The 17,807-nt window shown below is 40.4% G+C and overlaps 2 protein-coding genes across 2 annotated transcripts; one reads left to right on the top strand and one right to left on the bottom strand.

Annotated features, from left to right (window-relative positions):
- Positions 1–57: 57 nt before the first annotated feature.
- Positions 58–8,270, bottom strand: smarca5 (SWI/SNF related, matrix associated, actin dependent regulator of chromatin, subfamily a, member 5). Its single transcript, XM_058640966.1, has 24 exons — positions 8,034–8,270; positions 6,523–6,651; positions 6,270–6,436; positions 6,085–6,185; positions 5,401–5,501; positions 5,106–5,285; positions 4,799–4,954; positions 4,576–4,707; positions 4,376–4,444; positions 4,178–4,287; positions 3,839–4,065; positions 3,510–3,631; positions 3,232–3,384; positions 2,989–3,121; positions 2,616–2,764; positions 2,365–2,487; positions 2,159–2,266; positions 1,932–2,045; positions 1,715–1,837; positions 1,479–1,611; positions 1,269–1,387; positions 869–1,081; positions 663–773; positions 58–414 (listed from the first exon to the last, which is right to left on the bottom strand). Exons 1-24 carry the CDS (start codon positions 8,103–8,105, stop codon positions 349–351), a joined length of 3,111 nt encoding a protein of 1,036 aa, XP_058496949.1. The 5' UTR covers positions 8,106–8,270; the 3' UTR covers positions 58–348.
- A 172-nt stretch (positions 8,271–8,442) lies between these two features.
- On the top strand, positions 8,443–17,326 carry usp38 (ubiquitin specific peptidase 38). Its single transcript, XM_058640965.1, has 11 exons — positions 8,443–9,247; positions 10,951–11,641; positions 12,303–12,438; positions 12,653–12,782; positions 12,963–13,064; positions 13,468–13,626; positions 13,734–13,927; positions 14,015–14,108; positions 14,208–14,314; positions 14,474–15,812; positions 16,376–17,326. The coding sequence occupies exons 2-11, from the start codon at positions 10,960–10,962 to the stop codon at positions 16,550–16,552; spliced, it is 3,120 nt and encodes a 1,039-aa protein (XP_058496948.1). The 5' UTR covers positions 8,443–9,247; positions 10,951–10,959; the 3' UTR covers positions 16,553–17,326.
- Positions 17,327–17,807: the final 481 nt, after the last annotated feature.

Below are 17,807 nucleotides of genomic sequence, written 5' to 3'. Positions count from 1 at the left end.
GAAGATAACAGAACATGTTTTCTTTAAAAACGGTTCATATTGTTTAAAGCAATGGAATGTAGTACAACCAACATAAATACATTTATTTCAACAAAATACTAGTAAAAAAAACAAAAAAAGGGACTAGCAAACAAAACATAAACCAGCACAGCTGCAGTGTTGTGGTCAGAGACAACAAGGCAGGCTTGTAAAGGAACACTTCCAAAACCAAATACAACCAGATCAGTCCATTGGGGAGTTTTACACAGTACATTATCATGGCCTGCAAGACAAACACAGACACTAGAACTAACAGTACTGGAGCTGGCTGCTGCTCCCGAATTCTTATAGTAAGGGTCACAAACAACTTCACAACTTGAGTTTCTTCTTGCGTCCGCGGCCTTCTGCGGTTCCCTCTGCCTTTCTTTTCTGAGCCTGGGTAAGAAAAAATGAAAGATTTACACACAGGAATGGAATACTGACCAAATGTGGTGGTTGAAGAAGCCTTTCTTCAAGGCAAAAAGAGTGAAACATCGACGGTAAATATCCTTCAATGAAAAATATCAAATAAAAAATCACTTTGATATTGTGGTAATCCTCATGTTTTATATTGGCACTGATATCAATAAATTACAAACAATACCCTGCTCCTCACAACTATTGTTGTTGGATTTTTAACTTACCGAGCTGTTCTTTGGGCCTCGTTTCTTTTTCTCTGCCTTCTCTCTCTCTTCCAGCTCCATGTTCTCTCTCTCTATCAGTGTAATCAGTGTGTTGCATCGCCTCTGAAGCTCCTATACAACAAATCACAAAGTATAATCAGAATTATCAAGTCAAACGTAGAACATGCACACATCAGGACAGATGGTGCAAAGAAACCTAAACTCACCATGGCAGTCCTGGATTTAAGGAACCAATCGAAGCGGAACTGGGGTGAGTTACGGATACACTGACGCAGTTCATCATACACGCTCTCCTTGTCGAAGCCCAGCTTGTGAAGCATACAGATAAGGAAGCGGTCCTCTTCCTCTGTGTAGTTCTTGCCTTTGTTGGTGCCGTAAGAAATACGGAGCTGATGGAAAGGAGCCTTGTAGCGTCCAATCTGAATACGGGGACAAGAAACATATACGGGACCATGAGTTAATCAGGAAAGGAAAATAATGGGGTGACTAATAGCATTTGGGGTGACTAATTAACATTTAGCATAGCATAGAATTTAAGTGCTTAATGAAAAAAAACCCAAGTTGTTTAAATCAGAAATGTACAACCAATCACCGACAGCCAGCTACCTTTGAGTCCAGTGCTTTTTTGATGCTAATCCTTCTTTGAATCCTGGCCTCGCCTCTTTCTATCTGGGCCATGATCTTCTCAATATCCTGCAGCTCGTTGCAGCGCTCCCAGAATACAGCTGAAGAAACAAACACAAACACATTAAATAACAGATTTCTTAACAAACGCAAAAAAAACAAAAACAAACAAGCAGCAAAATTAATCAATACCAGAATATTCCATGACTTCTTCAGGGGTTTTTCCCTCCACTTCTCTGGCAATGTTCTCAATGTCATCTCTACCCCACTTCTCGTTGGCTTTGATGAACTGGTTGAAGTCCCGTTTGTTCCAAATGGTAAATCCCTGCAATGACAGTTCACTTTTTTAAAGTAGTCACCAGATACAGGGTTGTTCAGATTTGCAGCGAATCATCTATTTGATGACATCGAGTGATAACTATCAATACCTGCTGTAACAGGTTCTCCTTCTCCTCCAGTTCCTCCTCTGTGAGCGCCTGAGCATCGTCAATCTTAGCCTGCTCCTCTTTCTGCATCTGAGCAGAGTTTGGCATTTCCGGATTACGAGGAACCTAAAAGACAGAGCCACAGACAGTCTTATAGACATGTATTGATCCAGTAATGGCAAACCTGCTCTGGTCAGGAAAAAAAAAAACACCATTGTACCTTGTAGCCTATCGTCTTTCTGTAGAAGAGAATTTCTTTTTCAAGAAGCTCAAAAAGACGTGGGGGGAAGAACTGAAAGTCTTGAACATTTGGCTGCTTTGGAGGACGTGGAGCCTGAGAAAATGAGTCAAACAGACAAATGCTATGTTACAAACAGGACAACATGCCATCCATCATAAGAAAATTGGATACATTCTTGATGTGTTTCTATAATAATCCAGCCATACCTTGGGTGCTTTTGGTTCACTGACTCGCAGGGCTTCTCTAAAGTAGGCATCCACAGCATAATTGGCTTTCCTCTCCCTCTTCGGTGGCTCAATCCAGTTGGTAATGACCTGAACGTAGAGACAATGGGAACAAGGTAAAGCCTCAAAGATCCATGTTTTTTTGGAATGAGGCAAATGCAGGCCGAACAATGATGATGGGTCTTCACCTTCTTCTTTTCTCTGTAATCTTCTCCTTCAAATGTGTACACACTGCTGTTCTCTGTGTCCATGGTGAAGTTTCTCAGAGAGCCTTCACCGAGGGTAGACAGCTTCTCCTTCATCTCCTTTGTCTAAGATATGACAAGAATGGTGTTCATTTTAGTGCTGAAAGTATTGGCATTAATCCGGAACTGCTCGTCTGTAGTACCACCATTCATAAATGTTTCACTTATTCATATTAGAATGCATCCAGACACACCTTCCTTTCACCCCTCTGCAGGATATCATCAATGTCATCATCTGTGATCTCACTCTCTTTGGAAGCAAACACGTGCGTGGCACCATGTCGGATGATAGACAGCATCTCATCCTTCCCCAGCTTGTTTGCGCTTGGATCCACGAGTCTTCCTGTTAAACAAAAGCAAAAAGATCATTTACACAAAGCCTTGCAAATATCTTTATTTCAAATTCATTGACTTAGGTTCTTACTGCTAAGAAAACTGCATGACTTTGACAAGGCAGGTACACTCTGGTTTCCCTCCAACATTACAACAACCCACTCTGGGATGCCAGTGCACGCTTACATAGACAAACTGACTTTAAATTCAAGTACAAAAGGTGAAAAGAATGACCTTGTTGGATGACAATGGAGTCAAGGCGCAGTTTCATCTCAGCCCTTTCTACAATCCTCTCCTCCACTGTGTTTTCAGTGATGAAGCGAAAGACGCGCACCTGCTTCTGCTGACCAATCCTGTGAGCTCGGTCCTGAAATTAAAACATTTAAGGAGTGAGGTCTCCTGCCTCTAAACCCAACAGTACTCCAGTGTCCATCACCTTTCTACTGAACATAAATTTGGAGGTTTCAGATTACTAACCATGGCCTGAAGGTCGACCTGGGGGTTCCAGTCTGAATCGTAGAGGATGACAACATCAGCTGTAGCCAGGTTGATACCCAGACCACCAGCTCTGGTGCTCAGCATGAAGATGAACTTCGAGCTGTTGGGCTCATTGTATGCATTGATAGAGATCTGAAAACACAAAAAAGCATTAAATTTTAAAATATAAAGGTTTACCTCGTTGAAATTATTTACATCTACAGGGAACTTCCTTACAGATCACATTACTTTAACTATTTGATAAGCGAGTATCTCACCTGTCTCTCCTCATGTGGTGTCTGACCATCCAAGCGGCAGTATCCATAGTTCCTCCACATGCAGTAGTCTTCCAATATGTCCAGCACTCTGGTCATCTGACTGAAGATGAGTATACGGGAACCTAGTGGTTGTCAATAAACGTTCAGAAGGGTTTAATTAGTTAACTGAAGATTAAATCAATTTTCTGCTGAAACAAAGATCACAAAATAATGTCATTCAACGGTGGAAACAGTATATTATCCCAATAATTCACTTTTTTTTTCTTAAAATAAAACACTGAATGAATGTAGCAAAAAGGTCACATGGGCTCCAGTGCGGACCCAAATACCTTGTTCCTTCATCTTGGGTAGCAGCTTATCCAGCACCACCATCTTGCCACTGTTCACAACCAGGTGAAGGTCAGTTGTGTAGGGAGGACCAGGTTCGGCTCCGTCAAACAGGTACGGATGGTTGCAGCATTTCCTGAGCTGCATGAGAACGTTCAACAGACGCATCTTGTCCATCTTCCCGGCTGAGTTCAGAATGTCAATGTCCTTCATCAGAATCTTTGTGTACCTAATGGGTTGCAAAACAAGTTAGAGTCACTATTACATACTTGTGGTTATAAGTATTTAAGCAGTATCAAAGTTACTTCAAAGGGTGTGGACGCTTAATCACGGGCACTTACCACTCTCGCTGCATCTTGCTCAGGCCCACATACATTTTGATCTCTCTCTTTGGGAGCAGAGTTTTCTCCACGTCTGCTTTAATACGACGGAGCAAGAAAGGACGCAAAACCTACACAAAAGAAATGGGGCAAGTAAGCAAATTGCTCCAGCCCAAAGAACAATTTTAAAATGAACCATTCAGAGAATTCAATACATACCGTGTGAAGACGTTCAACCAATTTCGTGTCACCCAAGCAGTTGTTTGTGTCAAACCAGGAGTCAAAGTCCTAAAAGAGAAATAAAAGTAAAACAGAAAAAGGTCAAATACTTTTCCACTAAATATCTCACTGAAACTAAGCTGTTTAAATGTTTAAGTAATATTCCTCCTTGATCATAACAAACTAGGATCACTTCTCACATCAGCTGAGTTAAAGACATCAGGCAGCAGGAAGTTCAGCAGAGCCCACAGCTCATGGAGGTTGTTTTGAAGAGGTGTTCCAGTCAGCAGTAAACGATTGGTGGTCTTGAATTCTCGCACAATTTCGGATAGCTGTATAAAAACAAAGGAAACTTGAGCTTTACTCGACTATCTTGGAACAACAAAGGTAAAAAAAAAGTGTTGTACAATTGTAGTGCCTTACCTTTGACTTTTCATTCTTTATCCTGTGGGCCTCATCAATAACAAGGTATCTCCAGTTGAATTTCTTGAACACGGCCTTTTCAATGATGAGCATTTCGTAGGAGGTGACACATACGTCCCATTCTCCTGGCAGCAGCACATCTCTGATCAGAGCATTCTGAGAATGAGAACAAGTACGTTTATTATCTAAAGTGTTTTTAGGTGGTGTGTCACTATTTTAGTTTTTAAGTAGTTTTTGTGTTTGAGAAAATTGAGAAACTGAAAATGCTGATTCTTTTTACAACTCTTGCTTTCTTGACACAACCTACCCTCTCTTCTCTGTCTCCAATCAAGCAGACGGCGCGAAGGGAAGGTACCCATCGTTTGAACTCATTCATCCAGTTGTAAAGGGTGGACTTAGGCACAAGCACCATGTGAGGACCAGGGATATTTCTGTAGTGCTTCATATAACCCAGCAGGGAAATAGTCTGGAGAGTCTTTCCCAAACCCTAAGAAAGCACAGAATGTGTGACGCAGGGCAGTAATTGCAAATATACAATAAAAATATTTGGTGTACATGTCCAAATGTAGAGGTAACAGTTCTGACTGTGACAAGGAGCCTACCATTTCATCAGCAAGGATGCCATTGATGCCATTTTCATACAAAGAGATGAGCCAGTTCAGACCACGGACCTGATAGTCCCTCATCTTTCCTGACTTGACATCTAGATGGCATAGGAGAAAATAAATATTACTTTTGCATGATGATAGGCCATCTGAGAAGTTGATATTATGATCAGTCTTGATCTATGATCTCCACAAATCATAGAAGTTGTAACATGTAACGCTCACAACTGTTGTAAGAGAAGGTAATTTGTAACGTGGTTTGAGCACCACAAAGCAATAAGTGGTTGACTTATTGTTTTTTAATTGGCAACGTTACATGTACTGTGCTGCTTCAAGACGGTAATATTGCTGTAAGATGCTGCAGATGTGCAGTCATGTTGGAAACACTTACACTTGAGTAGGCGCCAAGTGTATAACAATGCACGTATTAAGTCACGGTTGCCATACTGAAAAGCAGATTATACAAGAATTGTGGCATCCCTAAACCATACATTGTAATCCTTTAAAGGTAACAGTATCCAGTTTTGGAGAATATATGACAAATATATTTAACTAGTTTAGTCTGGATATATTAAAGAGTTAATTTTAAAGTTGGGAAAAGACCACAATTTACATTGTGGATTACATTTCTACATACATCATTCCTTCCTCTCAAGCTCAAATAAAAGAGTTTTGGCTTACAGGAGGGAGAGTCATCAAAACGAGTGCAAACGGTAGTAGTCTTGGTGCTCTCACTGAGAAGCTCCTCATCCTCCTCTTGCTCCGTGCGACGATGACGGTTGCTGTTAAACACAGGAAAGACACAGATTATAATGAGAACAAACTTGATTAAGTCAAGTAAGTATACACTGTGGACATGTACTCACTCTCCAGCAGAGAGCAGGTTTTGTTTTTCATCTTTCTTGATTCGTGGACGACCTGGTTTCATCTTCAGCGGAGAGGTGGGGGTCTTCTGTGCGGCTGGTTGGATGAAATGAGCAAACAACTCTGTTTGCTTCAATAGATACTCAAATCGGTTGGTCCGATCTGTTTGCTAGACACACAGGAATAAAATGTTAGAAAACCTATTTTCCAGGAACAGGGAGTTTTGAGAGGTTATGTCAGCAACAGGGCCCTTACCACTTTCTCCTCATAACCTGGAGCAGAATCTTTAGTTTTTGATGATGATGGGGAGGAAGATGCATCTTGTCCATCAGGACCAGCATCTGAAGAGGACTCTTTTCCAGCATCTGAAGAGTCTGACTTTTCCTGAGCAGAAAAAAAAAGACAAAAACAGTTCTCTTTAGTGGCTATTTTCTGTCAGCCTTGTTTATCTTCAGCATCAATATATTTGTATCATAATGGCTTCTGATGTAATTTTATGCTTTCAAAACTTTTTTGCGGGTAACACTTTACCCACTACCCAAATGTAGTGTATTTTATTGTAATTTTTTTGTTCTTGTTGTATTGGTGTACTGTTTAACATGCTTAGTATGTTGTTGCATTGTTTGATTGTTCATTTGTTGTATCACTGTCTCATCTCGTCTGTTTTTTCTCTCCCCAACGTTCGTTTCACCCCAACATCTTTGAGTCTGGTTCTGCCAGAGATTTCGTCATCTATTGATGCACTGGGCTTGCTCATTGTGTGATCTCTTAGGCTTGTCTTTTTTTTGTATTGCCTTACCAAACAAAACTCTTTGAAATACTTGATTAGGCTCGATTTTAAATTAAGCATTTTGTGACATTTGTTATGATATGTACTACAGTATAAATGTTAAGTCTATTGTTTTTACTGTTATTAGAGTGTTTTCATGGTGTTTTAAAACATGCATTGCAGCATAACTCAAGTAGTAAGTGTAAATTCAGATTACATTGTCTGGTGATTTAAGTTGTGGCCCAGGGTAGAAATTAGTCAACTTTGATGGTGACCTGAATACGATACAGAATCATGTTTAAAACAAAACAAATGTTACGCTTGTGAGATAAAGTAGAGATGACTGTCCTCAGCTGTGTGGTAACACTTTAAGTACACACAAAAAACTTTTAACCTGGGAAACCCAGAGGAAAATATCTTCTATTTCGTTGTTACTTATAGTAAACACAAAAAGCACAGGTAGCCAATGCGAGCGCTATAGCAGCATCATATCTACTCAGTAACAACGGCCAGCGCTGAACTGTCCTTTCTGAAAACAAAGACGCAGATGGGACAGCTGAGCGAGCCGCTGCTGCTCTGTACGTCTCCAATATGTTTATCAAAAGCTGGTTCGCAGTTCCACCGAATCGTGAGTGCTACCGATCCCACTGTAAACATTGTAAAACACCACCAAGTTTTAATGCGACGATCAATGGGTGGCTAGCGTGGCTAAGCTAGCAGTGCGAGCCCGGCCTCGCCGCTGCACCGTGCTATGACGTTAGCTTCACAGTGAACACGGACCAAGCTGCTGCTGTTGTGAGCTAATGATAGCACTGTCGGCTAACTAGCGCGCACAACCCACATTAAAGTTGGCATAGTGAAAGTTGATCACAGAATAATTCGATAGTTCCTCAAATAAAGGTGGAGTGGGGCTTAAAGTTACATACTACTACGGCTTGTTTTGCGACAAACAAACGCGGCGTTGAGAGGAGAAGAAGCCCCGTTTAACCCATCTTACCTCCGCTCCTCCGGCTTCTTCAAGTTCAGTCTGCTCTTCCCGCTGTTCCACGCAGTTCAGACTCTCGGACATTTTTCAATCGGATTTTCTCTTCGATACAGATATACAGTCCGTCACCAGGTGCCTTATGTGATCCAGTCTACGCGCCGTTCAAGATTTTCCGAACTTTGTCACTGAAAAATAGATTTATCCTCTTGTTTTGGGGGGACACAAACACACACCGGTCCGTCACAGACAACGTTAGCAAGATTTTTTTTCTCTGGTACCCGCGCTAACGTTACCCGGTTTGCTGTATCGCGAGACTTGGTCGTGCTGCTTTCATAACTATTGGAAACCTTCTCACTCTGCCGCTCGGGCCCCTCCCTAAGGAGTATTCTTTGTTTTAATGCTTTCCCTCTTTTTGCTTTCATGCCCTTGATATCATGGATGCTTGATATTGGTGAATGTAGTTAGCAATTTCCACTGTACAAAGTATCTGCAAGCCAACCTACATTAAATAACAGCTCAACCTCAATTGAAAGGAGAGAAAATAATTAACTAAATTGATCTGACATACATTAGAACGACTCTTAACCCGTGCTTAACAGCTTACTGTAAAATAGTTAGTTTAATTGTATGTTGTGATTGAAAAGATTAAAAAGTTAGATTATGACTGTTCGAATGAATTGGAATAGTAGTTCATATTATTTGACTGCAATTATAAATAATACATATTCCAAATTGTAGACGAAAAGCAAATTGTTAATGGCGTGCTGATTAAGATGTCACTGTCCCTTTATAAACTAATTAAGAGGAAAAGAACATTTGATTTCGACAGGTTCAAACAAAGGAATTCTTCATAACGGATGCACGAGGAGTACGTAAACGCAACGCGTCCAGTGCACACATTTAAATCTCAATAATTATCTCAGTACCAGTTTGACAACATACATATATTAAAAATTAAAAATTGTTAGAGTCGTCGTGAACAGTAGACCTTCCATTCTGATATTTGAAATTAAACTGCGGTAACAGGCAACAAGGAGGCGACCATTTCGGGGGTCCTATCAACATTTCCGTCCACAGGAGTGACGCCGGTGGAGACAGAGCTGATCAGCTGATTTTGAGCGAAGAAATTATCCAAAATAACACAGTTTTATCTATTACAATGAACATAAGACCGACAGACAGCTAGGTACTTTCAAGTTGGACAGTGTTTGACATGATTCATTTGGGTAAGTACACCTTATATCGCGTTTATATATGTTCATAAATGAATTAGCGCTATTTGTGCTAAGTCAGATGCTCATACCATTTCTCAGCTCACGTCAGGCCTGTTTGGATACGATTGGAATTTCCTTTTACTATTACGGGGTGTCAATAAAAACTGCTTCAAAGGAGACGACCGAGACAACTTGAAAGGTTTATAGCCCGGGTCGAAGCGTCCGAGCTACGGTTGAACTGTGAAGTGTACAGAGATATTAATGTTTCAGCCAGCGTTAGCAAGCTAGCCGTCTGTTTTCACACAAGCACGCTATTTATAGCTTAAATGCGTTTGCATTATTTTGACTGAAGTTGCGATTGCGATATGATTCCCGATATGAGAAGGAATGGTAATTTTTTTACATATTTTTTTTTCATGTGAATAACATATTTATAATGCTTACTGTGCGTTATTTGTGCAGATCTGTGGGAAACAAAGGTATTTTTTTCAGTCTGTAGAAAATCATGTGTTTAGGTCAGCAAAATATTTGATCTCTCACACACATTTTGGCTTTAAGAATTATTACGCCTTATTGTGATTTTGTTAAAAATCGATTAAATGTTCAGCCCTACAGTGTATACATAATTATATACATAATACATCGTAGGCCTGTTTTTTTACATTTAGCAGACGCTTTTATCCAAAGCGATTTTTGATTATCCCAATGACTACATTATAACCAGTATACAGAGAAAATGAAGCAGTCAGGGTACATCTATTTCATGCATTAATTGTTTAGTTCTATGGTCTATAAAATGTCAGAAAATGGTTGTTTCCCCTATCCTTAAAAATTAGGCGGTCCTTAAATGTCTTTAAACCGAATATATGTTCTGTTTTGAAATATATGTCAACTTGTTTTATAACAAGTTGACATAAAAAAAAAACCCAAAACGATTAATGGATTTTTAAAATAGTTGTTGATTAATTTAGCAAATGATTTGTAACCTATTATGAGCATGGGAATAGTTTTTGCACATCTAATAACATGTTATAATGCTATTGTATGTCAATACAGGTCAGGTCAATAAATATTTACAGCCCTAAAGTAGACCATTAAAGGTCAGATTAACTGATAGACAGCACATATGCACCTTTTGATGAGAGTAGAAAACATTTTGTTTCTTTAAAATACAAGGGTGTAATATAGATTTCATTATAAAAGCCCTCTATTTGTTCTTCTATTCATGATACCTTGATTATACAGTTTTAGCTAAAAACGGCCTGCAAAATCCCTACTAGTACTGTTTGACTTCCATCTAAATCCTTTTTTTTTTTTTTAAATTAAGTCAGAATTGTGACAAAAATTAAACCACCTGCACTCTTGTACCTGTTTCAGACATGTTAAAACTTATGTGTCTGTGTTACTTTCAGAGGTTTAGTTTACTCTATACAACCCTTTGCTGCTCATTCAGCAGAGTAAGCATGTTACATGGTTGCATGCTGCTGACAGTGTTCACTCAGCGAATGCAGACAATTGATGTACTCTTGACATTCGGAGTGAATAGAGCTCTTCATAACAATGGGACCAAACTCTTGTGTTCAGTGTAATTGAAACGATGAAGACAATTTGTGATATTGTAAATGTGTTTTATAAATATTTATTTATATTATTTATGATACCAGACACACTGTTAGCGATTTCCAAATAATTATTTGCCGATTTGCCCTCTACAGACTTTCATCATGGACAAGATTTTGGAGGGCCTTGTGAGTTCCAATCACTCTGTTACAGTAAAGAGGGCCATCGTGAAGAAGGTTGTGGAAGCAGCAGAGAAGGAAGTGACGGAGCAGCAGTGTCAGGCATTGTTTACACTGACCACTCGCCTCATCTTGCACGGTGAAGATGCCTTCCAGAAGCAGATTGGCTTCCAGGTTTTGGAAGCCTATGCACGCTACCACCGCCCAGAGTTTGAGTGTTTCTTCAGTAAAGATTTTGTCGTAAGCCTTCTCCAGCAAGGCTATGGCCAGCTGAACCACAAAGATCCAGCCATAATAGACTACATTCACTCTTGCCTGCGGCTGCTCATCAGCTGCCCCTCGGTGCTGGAACTCTTCAGCGTGATACAGGTGGAGGTTTTAAGGATGGTGTGTGAACGTCCTGAGCCCACTGTTTGTGCCCGTTTGAGCACTTTGCTGTCTGACTTTGTGCAGTGCATCCCGAGGGATAAGTCGGGCGTTTTGTTCTGCCAACAGTTAGTCAGGACCATCAGTTACTTCCACTGCTTTTCCAACCACGAGCGGGAGCTGAGAGAGTATGTGGGTCAGGTGACTAAGGTTAGCTCACTGTTACAGAACATCTGGAAGGCAGAACCTGCCACACTGCTTCCCTCACTGCAGGAAGTCTTTGCCATCATCTCTTCCACAGGTGACGCACCTTTGTCTTCTCCCTCCAAAATAATTTATAATATATTGGAAATGTAGAATTTTATTTTAATTCATTGTAGAGCAATAAAGTGCCATTATTTTTGTACAGCTTAAGCTCTGGGAGAACTGGGTTGTTTCAAGGAAGTTACGTAAATAGTGCAAAACTTGTATATGGACAAATGTAGTTTTTATCCTTGCAGTTGTAGATGTGTAATTTGCCAATATTGTATATTAATTTGGCAGGATGGATGACCATGACTAATAACTACTCCATAACAAATCATGGCATTCGTACCAGGGTTGTTAGCACATGATTGATCACTTGCAGATAAAGACAACTTGTTTTGGTTTGCAGAAATAGCTGACTTAAATTCATATGTGTGTAGTTTGTACATTTAAATGTACATTTAAAAAAATGGTAGTGGATATTAAAGAAATTAGATCTGGCCTTAAAATGTACTTATAAGTAAAACAGCTGTACACATGTTGACTGTGGATGGACAAAGCAACAGATTAAAACATTCTAAGTGAGGCTTATAACGTTTTAAATCAATATGGTGTTGTTCAAATTTTGAAGCCACAGTTTGTGGTGGTGATTCTACCTAGTCACTGTAAAATATACATAATTATGTTCCACTGTGATTGTTTTTGACATCTCACAGATCCTGCCTTTGAGCCATCCATCTCTCTTGCCTGCCTGGTCCAGCATATCCCCATCCAGATGATAACAGTGCTTATCAAGAGCCTCACCACAGACCAGAATGTCAAAGATGCAAACATGACTAAAGCACTCTGCAGGTTACTGAACCTCACACAAGTACTCTTTTGTGCTAAACAACAGTGCCAGTGTCTATTTAAAATCCTTCATTGTTAACAAACTATGATACAAATGTCTAAATCTGTATGCATCCTTCAAATGTCCAACATCTATAAGATATAGAAACTGAAAGCATGTATCTTTATATCCATATTTAATGTCAACATTCTCAAAATGGAATTTTTCTTTGTCAAGGATGATAGACTGGCTGTCTTGGCCTTTGGCCCAACATGTTGATACCTGGGTCATTGCTTTGCTCAAAGGACTTGCTGCAGTTCAGAAGTTCACAATCCTCATTGATGTCACTCTGCTCAAGATTGAATTGGTTTGTAATGAGAACTTGTTTTAATTTAATAATGTGCTCAGGAATTGTACACATTACAATTATTAAATTATTGTACTGTTAAATTTACATAGATGTTAAACTACTGTAATAAGCTACATTGTTGCAGTTATACGGGTTATATAAATGTCATCATGGCAAATTTTATTTTTTAACTTGCAGGTATTTAGTCGCCTGTGGTATCCAATAGTGCGACAGGGGGCGCTAGCTGTGCTCTCACACATGCTGTTGAGTTTCCAGCACTCTCCTGAGGCCTTCCATTTGGTAAGGGATCTCCCATCTCATCACAGCCAATTTCCATCTCATATGGCCACTTTATTAGTTTTCTCATTTTCATTTCCTCTGGATTAAATTACTTCAAAGCTGCAGAGTTATCCCCGTACCTCAAACTTGGCATTGCTCTCAGTGTTAGAACATATGATTCACTGAAACAGTGCAACTGAGCAGTCACCCTTGAGTTGTCCTGTTTAACAAATATCTGAAAACATGAATACACACACAAAAAAATAGCAAATAAGATTGAGCCTTCTGTGGGTTTCTGTATGTACAACTACCCTCTGGCTGACCGTGTTGCAGATATGTGTGATTAATATTAGCAGTGCTGCCCAGTGTTTTCAGCAACAGTGTCCTTAATGTTTTCTCTTCCCGTCATCTTTCACTGTCTTAGGTTGTTCCACATGTGGTGCATTTAGTCCAGTCCTTAAGGACCGATGGTCTTCCCACCAGCAAAGCTTTCTTGCTGCAGTTCACTGAGCTCATACACTGCATGATGTACCAGTACTCCGGCTTTCCTGACCTCTACGACCACATACTAGAGGCAATCAAGGTAGAAGTGTGCAGTGCACCTCATGCTCGGAGCATAGAGGTCAACAACAAACAAGTACTTGTTGCTAAGTTTGTTCTGTGTCTGATTACATGAATATTTTCTGTCAGGATCTCCCAAAACCTGGAGAGGAGAAGATCAAGCTGATGTTGAATCAAAGTGCCTGGACATCTCAGTCCAACTCATTTGTGTCTGGTCTTCTGAGGCAAGCAGGGAAATCTGAGACTGGCAAGACGGGCCTAGTCAACCTGGGGAACACCTGTTTCATGAACAGCATCATCCAGACCCTGTTCATGGCCACAGAGTAAGTCACATGCACAGACACACACATTCTACTTACAAGTTTATGTTTGTATGAAACACAAGGACTGAATACGATCTATTTTCTCAGTTTCAGGAGGCACGTTTTATCATTATATCTAAATGGATCCAACACACTAATGAAAAATCTTCAGTTGCTTTTTGCCATTCTTGCGCACACACAGGTCAGTAAGGCCCTGTGTAACACATTACACAAAATAATGTTACTTACGGATTTTAACAGTGGATGACGATGAGTCTGTGCATACATGTGTCTCCTGTAGAGGGCAGCATATGCTCCAAGAATCTTCTTGGAAGCATCTCGGCCTCCCTGGTTCAATGCGGGCTCTCAGCAGGACTGTTCCGAGTACCTTAGGTTTCTTCTAGACAGGTACTGAAGCACACAAAATACATTATGCATTTGCATTTTGAGTGTTAAGTGTGTATAACTAGATTGTGTTTTCTTAAGAAAGAATAGATGTGGTACACTATCACAAAAGTGGCTCAGATTTAAACAATAAGTCCCTTGTCCCTGTCTCCTGATCTCAAGGTTGCATGAAGAGGAGAGAACACTTCAGGTCCTGGAATCAGCTAAGCCAAGGGTTGACCCCCCTGTAGACACAAGCAGCAATGGTACAACAAGTCAGACTTCTTCAGAGGAAGGTGAAGAGTTGCCTTCAGTAAATGTTGGAACCAAACCAGGAAATGATGGGAGGACTTTAATCGAAAGGATGTTTGGGGGGAAGCTGATCACAGGCATTCGCTGTATGCAGTGCAATTGCAACTCTGAGAAAGAGGAACCTTTTACAGACCTGTCTTTAGCCTTTTGTCCTACCACCTCTCAGGATGGCCCCCAGCCTGAGGGGCCCACAGAGGAACCCAAGGTTCTATGTCAGGGATCTGTCAATGGTGGTAGTGAAACTCCTGAATCAGGCCCGGCCAAATCCCCAGCTAGCAATGTCCATTTTGTGCCAGTTACAAATGAGCCTCCTCTCTCTGTGCCAGACCTGGTGAACTATTTTCTGGCTCCAGAGACCCTAGATGAAGACAATGCCTATTTCTGTGAGAAGTGTAGTTCTCTCCAACGGGCAGAGAAGACTTTGAAATTGGTGTCGGCACCGGAGTACTTGATCCTGACCCTGCTGCGATTCTCATATGATGCCAAATGCCATGTCCGGAGGAAGATTCTGGACAATGTTACCATCCCAACACACATGAGCCTCCCAGTGCATGTCCCTTCAATGACTGTACAGTGTTCCTCTCCTACCTCTTTGCCTCTGCAAGTGGATTCTCCTGAAAGCAGTGAGAATCTGGCCAAGAAACTCAAACCATCTCAAAAAGAGGAGGAGGAAGAGGAGAAGGGCAGTATAGATGGAACAGAGCAGATAAGCCGAGAAGGAGAAATGCCAGTGCTGTCTGTTCCTTATGTCCTCACCTCAGTGGTGATGCATTCTGGTATGTCATCCGAGAGTGGCCATTACTACTCCTACGGTCGTGACATCAGCGGAGCAGTTGGAGCACAGCATCCGGCCAATCACCTTGCCCTCAAGGAGGATTTGGGAAATGGCCAAGTGGAGTGTAGCCTCCCCACTTGCTCAGCTGTCTCAGCTCCGCCCGAACAAGGGGACACACTGGCAAATAGTGTCCAAGAGGCAAGGGATTGGATGCTGTTCAATGACAGCAGAGTGACATTCACATCCTTCCAATCAGTACAAAACATTACTAATCGTTTCCCCAAGGACACAGCGTATGTGCTTATGTACAGGAAACAGGAGCTACAAGGGCAGAACATAAATGGCGGTCTCATGGCAAATGGAATGAGTGCTGAGCCTCCTCTGCAGAAAGAACTGCTGGATGCTATTATCAAAGACAATAAGCTGTATTTACAGGTAAGAGAATATGTACTGAAGAAAACATACTTGCTCAAATGCAAACAAAGTAGGGGGAAATGTAACAGGGATGATCAAGTCAATCAGAGTACGTTCATAATCTGCAGGTTGGTCTCATTAGATATTGTAGCTGGGACACCTATTTTTCAGTATTTGATAACATCATCGCCACTAACCCGCTTAGTGTGAGGCCATTATGAAAGTCAAGGCTTGTACAAAATTCCCTCAGGAGGAAAATGGCTAAGTGAAAACAGACTGAACACTCTGAGTATGATTTAATTTTTTTTACTGCACTTTAAGCCAAATCTGGGCAGTAATTTCACGAATCATTGAGTTGTTCTGTGTTTGGTTGACATTCCACCACACTTAAATTAGTGACCATTGTAAATCACCTCTAGAGGGTGCTGTAACAATGTAGAGTGATTAGAGTGATCAGTCTCAGAGAGCTACATCATAGCGAGATGAAACCTGTGGCACATGTGTACATGTTTGCTCTTGTTTGACAGTTCAAAGTGAACAGATTTGTAAAGAAATAAATACATTTTCCTTCATAATGTCAACAGGAGCAGGAGCTTAATGCTCGGACCCAGGCTCTCCAGGCCCCTTCATCATCCTGTTCGTTCAGGCCCAACGGTTCAGATGACAATAACCCACCAGGGAGCTGCGGCCCATCTGGTGGAGGTGGAGGAGGAGGAGGTGGGGGAGGGGGATTCAATACCATTAGCAGACTGGTATTCTGAAATGGAGAAATGCTGTAGGATTCCCATATATGAACTGACAGGAAAGATGTCTTGGACTATTTCAAACAAAAGTCTGATGTGTCATTACATAGATGTACGCATAACATCAGAAACAGAGCACTGAAATGATCTGATATCACACATGCATACATACATAGATTATCTGTGCTGGCTCTGATCTGAGATTTGATGTTGACTCCAATGTTTCTTTGTTTTTTACCACTGCACCACAGCCGTTTAATATTAGTTTTATTTATTGAGGTTATTTTTTTTTGTGATTTCAGTATTGTTATTGCCATTAATCCTCCAAATAAAAAAAATAGTTAGAAAACGTGTATTCTCTCCCTTAAATGAAATACGTAGCAAAATATAAATTGATATTTGAGAAGTAAGATTACCAATCATTAGTCTTTTACATTGATTAAAAATGCAAAATTGATTCAGTCTGGAACATACTTGTACTATCTGGCTTGTCTTGAGTGTTCATAGTATTACATCACACGCAAACATGTAGATGTGCAGAGCACAATGCAGACGACTATTCAGTTGTAAGATTATTTTTTTGATTGGTCACAGTTTTGAACACAGCCCTTAAACTTTGTTAATTTTTTTCTAATATGCATGCAGCTTTTTCATGAGCTGTGGAGTTTTGATTGTAAATCTTTTTGGTGTGTTATGGTGTTTTATAGGATTCATATCCCATGCAATAATTGTACATATGACTTACATGAGATTTCTGAATGATGAAATAAAATATATGGAAAGTAAAGGCAATGGAGATTTCCCAAGGTAAAGACATTTTTAAGTAGGAAAATCTGAAGCTTTATGACCTACTGTAGGTATTTGTCAATAGGTAACTGTCTGACAGTGTGCTTTACTGTATTCTTCTGATTTTGTTATTCCGGGAACCTTTTTTCATGCTTATTTTATGTGCCTTTTTCTATCAGCTGTACTGAGCTGAATTCACATTTCCCTTTAGTAAAACAATAAGGGTGATTTATTAGTTGTATTGGTTCACTCAACCAGGAAGATGGTAGAGTGGTAAAGTGGAATGTGGGCAAACAGGTGGAAGGATGCATAAGGCCTAAACTATCATGTTTAATATGACAGGGCAAACAGTAAAAACAATGAAAACACATTAGAAAGTTCCTGGAAACAAGTTATTTTCTGTAAAAATTCACTAAACATTGTTGCTCTTGTAATACTCCACTCGCCTTATTTGTCACATTTCTGCGTTTCAAAAGGTTTCCAGTCA

The sequence above is a fragment of the Solea solea genome, chromosome 10, assembly GCF_958295425.1.
Source record: "Solea solea chromosome 10, fSolSol10.1, whole genome shotgun sequence".
NCBI lineage: Eukaryota > Metazoa > Chordata > Actinopteri > Pleuronectiformes > Soleidae > Solea > Solea solea.
The sequence above is the reverse complement of the archived record's forward strand: the minus strand, read 5'-3'. Positions and strand labels throughout refer to the sequence as shown.

Excerpts from the sequence above, each read along its gene's own strand:
- smarca5 (XM_058640966.1), bottom strand. The coding sequence starts at position 8,105 with ATGTCCGAGAGTCTGAACTGCGTGGAACAGCGGGAAGAGCAGACTGAA. Across the intron at positions 6,652-8,033 it reads AAGAAGCCGGAGGAGCGGAG|GAAAAGTCAGACTCTTCAGA; the intron begins GTAAGATGGGTT and ends TTTTCTGCTCAG. Across the intron at positions 5,286-5,400 it reads GCATCCTTGCTGATGAAATG|GGTTTGGGAAAGACTCTCCA; the intron begins GTAGGCTCCTTG and ends GTGCTTTCTTAG.
- usp38 (XM_058640965.1), top strand. The coding sequence starts at position 10,960 with ATGGACAAGATTTTGGAGGGCCTTGTGAGTTCCAATCACTCTGTTACA. Across the intron at positions 13,627-13,733 it reads ACATACTAGAGGCAATCAAG|GATCTCCCAAAACCTGGAGA; the intron begins GTAGAAGTGTGC and ends ATTTTCTGTCAG. Across the intron at positions 14,109-14,207 it reads CCATTCTTGCGCACACACAG|AGGGCAGCATATGCTCCAAG; the intron begins GTCAGTAAGGCC and ends TGTCTCCTGTAG.